This window comes from Pinus tabuliformis, chromosome 1_1 (assembly GCF_031772625.1).
Source record: "Pinus tabuliformis cultivar Carrire ecotype Pingquan chromosome 1_1, CPIR1, whole genome shotgun sequence".
Taxonomy (NCBI): Eukaryota; Viridiplantae; Streptophyta; class Pinopsida; order Pinales; family Pinaceae; genus Pinus; species Pinus tabuliformis.
This window is the reverse complement of record NC_142297.1, coordinates 553,302,886-553,312,209: the sequence shown is the minus strand read 5'-3', so window position 1 is coordinate 553,312,209 and position 9,324 is coordinate 553,302,886. Positions and strand designations below refer to the sequence as shown.

Here is a 9,324-nt window from a genome sequence, read left to right as displayed (position 1 = left end):
GTAAAAGTGAGAGCTCCTCTATGAGCTTCTCTGACAAGAACTACATTCTTGAGACAGAACTATTACGTTGCCATGATCAGGGTAGGAATTTCCAATGCGAAACACCAGGACTTTGTGATTCTAATGTCTGTTTTGATCATTTTACTACAGAATGATAGAAAATTTTGGCTTTATGTCATTTTTGTGATGGAAAATTTGCAAAATTTCATTCTAAAATTATTTTTCATTAAAAGGGGAAAATAAAAAAACAATAAACTAATTATTATTTTATTCAATCATAATTATCTAAACATTCTAGATTTCTTTGTTGTCTTTATGTTTTCTGGACTTAAACAAGTATATTATCCAACTATAAATATGTACAACCCCTAATATTGATGGGTCAATAACATCGTGAATATTGGTTTCCTTTAGTATAGTGGCGAGATATGTTTCATTCTCATAGATAGTCCAATCAAATCCATCCCACAATGTTCATTCTATTAAAACAAATGTCAATGGATCGTGATTTTTTTATGATGCCTTTTTGCTTAGAGCAGCGATAAGGGAGTCGTTGTTTAATGCCTCCTGTAAACCGCACGTGCAAAGCAAACCATTGCAACTGTGTGCAAACTTCAAAGATACGTGTTTCCCTCCCTACAGCAATCTTACATAATATATTTTAATATATTTATGCTCAAATTAAATATACATATATGGAAGCATTTTTAAAACGAATCAAACAAAGTAGTGTAATCCTATGCACCTTCATGCATGCGGGTGTTTAGACCAGATAAATCCAAGGAAGCAACCATTCCAGTTTTGCAATCAGAAGCTAAAGGATTTAAATCTCTCGTTTACACCTATGATCAAGACTTTAGGTGATGGCCCCAGCCCTGGTGACGTGGTCACAGCCACGTGACTCACCTCAGTCCCACTGGTCACACTTGGGCGCAGACAAATATCTGCCCCCAATACCGAGGCGCATTTACAAACCTATCTGCCGGTTAAAAGGTTTGGTCACCGGTTCTCTCCGTCGAAAAGGCTTCCCGCCTTTGTTAAACCCTTAAGGGTTATTCTCGGCTCATTTACACTCTATCTCCCTACTGTTACCAGCTCCGCGTTGTTATGGCTCTACTCTCTGTGTGCTAACACACCATAACCCTCACTCTGTCACTGTTTGTGGCCTCTCGGCTCAGCTACACTCTGTCTCCCTACTGTTACCTGCTCTGCGTTGTTGTGGCACTGCTCTCGGCGCACTAACCCACCATATCCCTCACTCTGTCACTGATTGTGGCCTTGTTCGAGATGCGAGTCCTTCACTGTAGCTGCTGTCTTCAATGGTCTGGTTCGGAAGCCCGTGGTAAGGGTTTATATTTTCATGAATTTGGCGAAGTAATCTTTTTAGTTTCCGATTTCTGAGCTCCGGTTCTGTGCAGGTGTTCACAACCACAAGGCTATCTTTCCTCCGAACGCGTCCAGGCCTCGAGGTAAACTCTCGTGCTATGTTTTATCATCCTCTGTCACCTGTTGTCGATGCTTACAGGATTTTTGTGCCTTTCAGCTTGTGGTATCGGTTTATGGCTCGGCAGCCTCCGTCGACCCTTGGGTAAGTCCACTATTCTCTTACTCTCGCATCTCACTGTCTTTACTTATCTCCTTCTGACATTTATTCTGGTTATGGAAATGCCTTAACTCATACGGTGGTTCTGTGCAGGTTGGTTGGGAGCTCTGCTCGCGAGGGTTTCAAATTCACAGTCTTCAACTTTCTCCAATCTCTGGTACCCTTGTGACCGGGTAGGGTCTACTCTTATTCCCGCGTTTCTTTAGGTTATGCAATATGGAATTGCCGTAGGTTTCTGTTGGTTAGGTTTTGTAGGGTAGCCGTGCCCCTTTGTTGGCATTTACATCCTCAGGTTTTTGTTCCTCTGTGTCAATGTATGACCTCCATGCAACAAGGTCTTAGACTTGTGCTATTACGGCGGTGTCGGTTTTGATATGTGACTCTGTTGTTATTTATTGAACTGTGGTTTACGAAAACTTATGAAATGTTGTATTAATGAAATCAATGGTTCTGGAACTATTACCTCTTTTAATAGTCGCTGTGTTTGATTTGCAAATGACCGTGTGACTCTTTGCGTTTGCCTGCGGGTTCTGGCCGCAACTTGACTTGACACGATGTCTGTGTCTTTAATTTATCCTCGTATTGTTTGTATGCATGTGTTGTTTGGCCGCCTTACGCTTCTTTGCTGTGTGATAGTCCTGACAATGTAACTTATGGTTTCGGCTTGATGCCTGTAACGCTTCAATATTTCTAGTTACAGCATGTGAATTTCATTCCATCTTAATTCGTTTTCAAAATAACAAATGTTTGTAATACTCAGAGGTATAATACGGAAAAGTAATGAACAGTAGTTTATATTCAGAAAAGGAAACAATGCTTCAGTTACAGAGGGTGTCTCTCTATACTGCTTGAATACTGTCTTGCTATATCTTCTTTACTCGTTCTGAGGTGAACCCCCCAAAAAAGGTTTTTCTTCCTTTTTAGCTACACTGAATATAACTGTTTAGAAACTAAATTCTACAACTGCTACCTGTTTCTTTAAACAATAAATTAACTAAAACAGTTGCTGGTTACCTAAGCTAACAACCAGTAACTTAACTTGTTCTGTAATTAAATAAAAGAAAAAGAAATGAACAATGATTAACTAAAAACAACAACCAATTTTTCTTTTGGTGACCTGTCCAAACACCCTTGAAGTCGTGTCCTGTTTCTGCACGAACCAGTCATTGATTCTCTGTCTCCTCGGAGCTGGATGCTCCTGCATCAGGCTCCCGGGGTGGCAAAAAGTCATGGCTCCGTTCCATGAGCTCGTCAACAGAGTAGCCTTCTTTAGTTATCTGCGCTACGTCGAGCCAAGAACTGTCCTCTATTGGACGGTTCCGCCACTTGACAAAATATCGCAGATACTCCTTCCTGCGTGTGCGTCTAGCTACCTGTGTGTCCAGTATTCCTTCGATCTCAAGGGGTGGTGCCTTTGGTAGTTGTCTTGTCCAAGAACCTTCCTCATAGCTGTCTTTCTGTGGTGCTGTAGTTGCTGTATCGTCTTCTGAATTGGCTACATAGGGAAACAGATCTGCCACGTTGAAAATGGGAGAAATTCCAATTTCGGGCGGCAACTGTATTTCGTAAGCGTTCGCAGAAAATTTGCCGATGATTTTGCAAGGGCCGATCTTCTTAAATTTTAGGTTGTTATACTCCCGCTTCGGAAACCTCTCCTTACGTAAATACGCAAGGACTTCATCCCCAACGTTAAACTGAACTTCCCGACGCTTTGTGTCAGCTCGCTGCTTGTATTTCAGACTGCTGTCCTGTAATTTCTGCTTGACCTGTTCGTGTAAATTGCTCATTGCTTGAGCGAACTCTTCCCCATCAGCACTCCGCTTCTCAAGTTTCCCCAAATCCCGTAACTCATGCACTCCTCGCGGATGCATACCGTACAAAATCTGGAACGGACTGTAACCGGTGCTGCGGTTAGGTGAATCGTTGTACGCGAACTCTGCTTGAGCAAGTACACGGTCCCATGTCCGGGAATTTCCTCCTGTCAAACTGCGAAGTAAGTTCCCTAGGCTTCTGTTTACGACTTCCGTCTGACCATCAGTCTGCGGATGATAAGCAGAGCTGAACTGCAATTGTGTATTTAACTTTTTCCACAGAGTTCTCCAAAAGTGACCTGTAAACTTTACATCCCGATCAGAGACGATGGATTTCGGGAGTCCATGTAACCGAACGACTTCAGTAAAGAATAGGTGTGCAATGTAGGTAGCGTCGCTGGTTTTCCTGCAAGGTACAAAATGTGCCATTTTTGAGAATCGGTCAACTACAACCATGACTGAATCGAAGCCCCGCTGTGTCTTTGGTAGACCCAAAACGAAGTCCATGCTCACTGAATCCCATGGTCGACTCGGAATCGGTAATGGTGAGTATAGACCAGTGTTTTGACTATGACCCTTTGCTAGTTGACAAACTCTGCATCTGCTCACGTACCTCTGCACATCTCGCTGCAATTTCGGCCAAAAATAAAAGTGCTGTACTTGAGCAACCGTCTTGTCGATACCAAAGTGTCCAGCCAGTCCTCCACTGTGCTTCTCCTGTATTATATTTTCCCGCATGGAACAGTTGGGTATGCACAGTTGTCCTCCTTTAAACAGCAGCCCTTCCTGCAAGTTATAATCTAGCCACATGCTATCATTCCTTATCAAAGGGTTTTGACAGGCTTCATATGCCTCCCCAAATTCGGTATCAGTTTGATACAGCTCCTTCAAATGTTCAAAACCCAGAACTTGCATTGTACTTTCCTGCAGAAGCAAGGTTCTTCTGCTCAGTGCATCTGCCACCTTATTTGCTTGGCCACTAATGTGCTTCAATACGAATGTAAAATTTTGCAGATACTCCACCCAAGCTGCATGTTTGTGGTTTAGTTTATGCTGTTGCATAATATACTGCAAGGCAGAATTATCTGTAAACAAAACAAACTCATCTCCCAATAGATAATGCCGCCAATGCTTCAACGCTTGTATGATTGCATAAAATTCTTTGTCGTAGGTTGAGTACTTCTGCCTGCTCTCATTTAGCTTTTCACTGAAGAAAGCGACCGGTCTGTCCTCTTGACTGAGGACTGCTCCAATGGCTGTCCCACTGGCGTCACAACGAACTTGAAAAAGTTTGTTGAAATCTGGCAGTCTCAATATTGGTCTTTCAGTAATCTTCTTCTTCAAAGTTTGAAAACTACTTTCTGCCGCTTCAGTCCAGTGAAAAGGCTGATTTTCCTTCTTGATCGTGTCCAACATAGGTGCGCAAATCTCGCTGAAATTTCTGATAAATTTCCTATAAAAACTGGCTAGTCCATGGAAACTCCGGACTTCAAATAAACTCCTTGGTGACGGCCAGCTAACTATGGCTGCCACCTTTTCCGGATCCATTTTTAGCTCATTCTCTGCAATAACAAACCCCAAATACACTAGCTCTCGCTGAAAAAAAGTACACTTTTTCAGATTAATCAGCAACTTGTTTTGCTGCAGCTTCCTCAACACACTCTGTAAATGCCTGAAATGATCCTCTTTAGTCCTGCTAAAAATCAAAATATCATCCAGGTAAACTATCACGAATTTCCCATTAAATTCTTTCAATACCTCATTCATCAAACGCATGAATGTGCTGGGAGCGTTACTCAATCCGGATGGCATCACCAGCCACTCATATAAGCCTTCATTTGTCTTGAAAGCTGTCTTCCACTCATCGCCTTCTCGTATTCGAATCTGATGATACCCACTCTTCAGATCAATTTTTGAGAAATAGGCTGCCCCACTCAAACAATCCATCATATCGTCCATCCTCGGTAAGGGAAACCTGTACCTGACAGTAATTTTGTTTATGGCTCTGGAGTCTGTGCACATTCGCCATTCTCCTCCCTTCTTTGGAGCCAAAACAGTCGGTACTGCACAAGGGCTCATACTCTCTCGAATCAACCCTTTATCAAGTAACTCCTGGACTTGCTTCCTAATTTCCTCATGATCCTTGGGACTCATACGGTAAGCAGCCTTATTTGGTAAGCTTGCACCTGGTATAAAGTCGATACAATGACTAATACCCCTCCTTGGTGGTAATTCATTTGGAAGATCATCCACCACTATGTCCCCAAATTCTTGCAGTAACTGCTGAACTTCCTCTGGCAAATCTGACAGCTGTGTGTGTAACACTACTGCCTTTGGTCTCCTTATGACAGCAAAGTTGATTTCGCTGTCCTCAATCTGTTTCACGAACTCCTTTCCTCCCAACAGCAGTGCCTTCACTCCACTGGTTTCTGCTGTATTTTCCTCCTTGATGGGTACAAGCGTGTGCTTTATCCCATCTTTAACAAACTTGTAGCAATTCTTTTTCCCGTCATGAACTGCACCTCTATCGAACTGCCAAGGTCGTCCCAACAGTAAGTGACAGACATCCATTGGCATGACATCACAAAGGATCTTATCCTTGTACTTGCCAATTTGAAATTCTACTTCACATTGTTCGTCAACTAACAGCTGATGTCCTTTTTGCAGCCATGACACTTTGTAGGGTGTAGGATGCTTTAATTTCTTCAGTCCCAACTTTTCCACCATCTCCACCGCCACAAGATTGTCCGTACTTCCACTATCTATAATCAATTTGCAGCACTTGCCCCGCGACTTGCAGACAGTGCGGAACAAAGCTTTACGCTGATCCGGTTCTGCAACCTCCTTTGCTGGTTTCAACAGCACTTTGTTCAACACCAAAGCTTCACCTGTCTCTGGTGCATTTTCTGCTTCCTGAGGTGTTGCCTCAGCATCCTCAGTCTGAACAACATAAGTCCCTCTTCCGCCTGCTGGTTCAGCTTCAGGACATTCATAAGACTTGTGCCCCCATTTGTGGCAGCGATAGCACTGGACAGCTCCTCTGCCCCGACCATTTCCTCGTCCTCGCTGGGGTGGTCGTCCTCCTCTCGTGCTATTGTCTTTTTCTGTTGCTCCAGCAGATTTAGAACTGCTGCTTTCTTCACTTGGGCCTGCACCTCGGCCTCTTCCAAATACTTTACCCTTTCCCCTGCCAGTTCCACCTCCTCTCTTGGCATTCTGCTTCCGGTTAATCTTTTCTTCCGCCTTCAGTGCAAACTGATAGGCTTCCTCCATTGTCCGGGGTGAAAGGATACCAATCTCATCTAAGATTTCCCCCCTTAAGCCATTCACAAATCTGGCTGTTTTCTCAGGGGTTTCCTCCACATAACCTGCTCACAAATTTAACTTATAGAATTCTTCTGTAAATTCTTTCACAGTCATTCCTCTCTGCTTCAAGTTCTGCACCTGCCTGTACAACATAATCTGATAATCCTGTGGTAAGAATTTCTCTTTTAGTTTGGCCTCCATTCTAGACCATTTCTTTTTAGGCTGTTTGTTAAGCCTCCTCCGTTCCGCCTGAACACTGTCCCACCACAAGGACGCATGTCCTTTCAGCTTGGTGGCGACGAACTTCACCTGCTTATCTTCGCTGGTTTCCTCAAATTCAAAATACTTGTTGACTTCACTTAACCAATCCAACAACACGTCTGCGGACAGACTTCCGTCATAAGTCGACAACTCATGTTTTGGCTTATGACTTGACAGCAAGACCGACTTCAACAATCTAAATTCTGGTGTCACCCCCTCTAATTCCTCCTCTGGTTCAACTTCTTCTTCATCACTGTCATCTGCTGGGTTTCTTCTTCCCCCAGCTTCCACCACTGCCAATCTTTCACGCAAAACTCGAATCTCCTCTCGAAGTCCATCATCTACTACCCTCCGGACTACTCTTCCCCTTCCTCTTCCTCTTCCTCTTCCTCTTCCTCTTCCTTCACCTTCACCTTCTCCCTGTTCCATTGGTTCTAACTCAAGAAACTAGCTCTGATACCACTTATGATGGCCCAGCCCTGGTGACGTGGTCACAGCCACGTGACTCACCTCAGTCCCACGTGGTCACACTTGGGCGCGGACAAATATCTGCCCCCAATACCGAGGCACATTTACAAACCTATCTGCCGGTTAAAAGGTTTGGTCACCGGTTCTCTCCGTCGAAAAGGCTTCCCGCCTTTGTTAAACCCTTAAGGGTTATTCTCGGCTCATTTACACTCTATCTCCCTACTGTTACCAGCTCCGCGTTGTTATGGCTCTGCTCTCTGTGTGCTAACACACCATAACCCTCACTCTGTCACTGTTTGTGGCCTCTCGGCTCAGCTACACTCTGTCTCCCTACTGTTACCTGCTCTGCGTTGTTGTGGCACTGCTCTCGGCGCACTAACCCACCATATCCCTCACTCTGTCACTGATTGTGGCCTTGTTCGAGATGCGAGTCCTTCACTGTAGCTGCTGTCTTCAATGGTCTGGTTCGGAAGCCCGTGGTAAGGGTTTATATTTTCATGAATTTGGCGAAGTAATCTTTTTAGTTTCCGATTTCTGAGCTCCGGTTCTGTGCAGGTGTTCACAACCACAAGGCTATCTTTCCTCCGAACGCGTCCAGGCCTCGAGGTAAACTCTCGTGCTATGTTTTATCATCCTCTGTCACCTGTTGTCGATGCTTACAGGATTTTTGTGCCTTTCAGCTTGTGGTATCGGTTTATGGCTCGGCAGCCTCCGTCGACCCTTGGGTAAGTCCACTATTCTCTTACTCTCGCATCTCACTGTCTTTACTTATCTCCTTCTGACATTTATTCTGGTTATGGAAATGCCTTAACTCATACGGTGGTTCTGTGCAGGTTGGTTGGGAGCTCTGCTCGCGAGGGTTTCAAATTCACAGTCTTCAACTTTCTCCAATCTCTGGTACCCTTGTGACCGGGTAGGGTCTACTCTTATTCCCGCGTTTCTTTAGGTTATGCAATATGGAATTGCCGTAGGTTTCTGTTGGTTAGGTTTTGTAGGGTAGCCGTGCCCCTTTGCTGACATTTACATCCTCAGGTTTTCGTTCCTCTGTGTCAATGTATGACCTCCATGCAACAAGGTCTTAGACTTGTGCTATTACGGCGGTGCCGGTTTTGATATGTGACTCTGTTGTTATTTATTGAACTGTGGTTTACGAAAACTTATGAAATGTTGTATTAATGAAATCAATGGTTCTGGAACTATTACCTCTTTTAATAGTCGCTGTGTTTGATTTGCAAATGACCGTGTGACTCTTTGCGTTTGCCTGCGGGTTCTGGCCGCAACTTGACTTGACACGATGTCTGTGTCTTTACTTTATCCTCGTATTGTTTGTATGCATGTGCTGTTTGGCCGCCTTACGCTTCTTTGCTGTGTGATAGTCCTGACAATGTAACTTATGGTTTCGGCTTGATGCCTGTAACGCTTCAATATTTCTAGTTACAGCATGTGAATTTCATTCCATCTTAATTCGTTTTCAAAATAACAAATGTTTGTAATACTCAGAGGTATAATACGGAAAAGTAATGAACAGTAGTTTATATTCAGAAAAGGAAACAATGCTTCAGTTACAGAGGGTGTCTCTCTATACTGCTTGAATACTGTCTTGCTATATCTTCTTTACTCGTTCTGAGGTGAACCCCCCAAAAAAGGTTTTTCTTCCTTTTTAGCTACACTGAATATAACTGTTTAGAAACTAAATTCTACAACTGCTACCTGTTTCTTTAAACAATAAATTAACTAAAACAGTTGTTGGTTACCTAAGCTAACAACCAGTAACTTAACTTGTTCTGTAATTAAATAAAAGAAAAAGAAATGAACAATGATTAACTAAAAACAACAACCAATTTTTCTTTTGGTGACCTGTCCAAACACCCTTGA

The 9,324-nt window shown here is 43.4% G+C and overlaps 2 protein-coding genes across 2 annotated transcripts; both read left to right on the top strand.

Moving 5' to 3' along the window:
* The first annotated feature begins 1,139 nt into the window (after positions 1-1,139).
* Positions 1,140-1,831, top strand: LOC149214340 (uncharacterized). Its single transcript, XM_089390884.1, has 3 exons — positions 1,140-1,342; positions 1,419-1,588; positions 1,697-1,831. Exons 1-3 carry the CDS (start codon positions 1,288-1,290, stop codon positions 1,778-1,780), a joined length of 309 nt encoding a protein of 102 aa, XP_089247010.1. The 5' UTR covers positions 1,140-1,287; the 3' UTR covers positions 1,781-1,831.
* Positions 1,832-7,577: 5,746 nt separating this feature from the next.
* Positions 7,578-8,427, top strand: LOC149214339 (uncharacterized). Its single transcript, XM_089390883.1, has 3 exons — positions 7,578-7,928; positions 8,005-8,174; positions 8,283-8,427. The coding sequence occupies exons 1-3, from the start codon at positions 7,874-7,876 to the stop codon at positions 8,364-8,366; spliced, it is 309 nt and encodes a 102-aa protein (XP_089247009.1). The 5' UTR covers positions 7,578-7,873; the 3' UTR covers positions 8,367-8,427.
* The last annotated feature ends 897 nt before the right edge of the window (positions 8,428-9,324 follow it).

Excerpts from the sequence above, each read along its gene's own strand:
- LOC149214340 (XM_089390884.1), top strand. The coding sequence starts at position 1,288 with ATGCGAGTCCTTCACTGTAGCTGCTGTCTTCAATGGTCTGGTTCGGAA. Across the intron at positions 1,343-1,418 it reads GTCTGGTTCGGAAGCCCGTG|GTGTTCACAACCACAAGGCT; the intron begins GTAAGGGTTTAT and ends GGTTCTGTGCAG. Across the intron at positions 1,589-1,696 it reads CAGCCTCCGTCGACCCTTGG|GTTGGTTGGGAGCTCTGCTC; the intron begins GTAAGTCCACTA and ends GGTTCTGTGCAG.
- LOC149214339 (XM_089390883.1), top strand. The coding sequence starts at position 7,874 with ATGCGAGTCCTTCACTGTAGCTGCTGTCTTCAATGGTCTGGTTCGGAA. Across the intron at positions 7,929-8,004 it reads GTCTGGTTCGGAAGCCCGTG|GTGTTCACAACCACAAGGCT; the intron begins GTAAGGGTTTAT and ends GGTTCTGTGCAG. Across the intron at positions 8,175-8,282 it reads CAGCCTCCGTCGACCCTTGG|GTTGGTTGGGAGCTCTGCTC; the intron begins GTAAGTCCACTA and ends GGTTCTGTGCAG.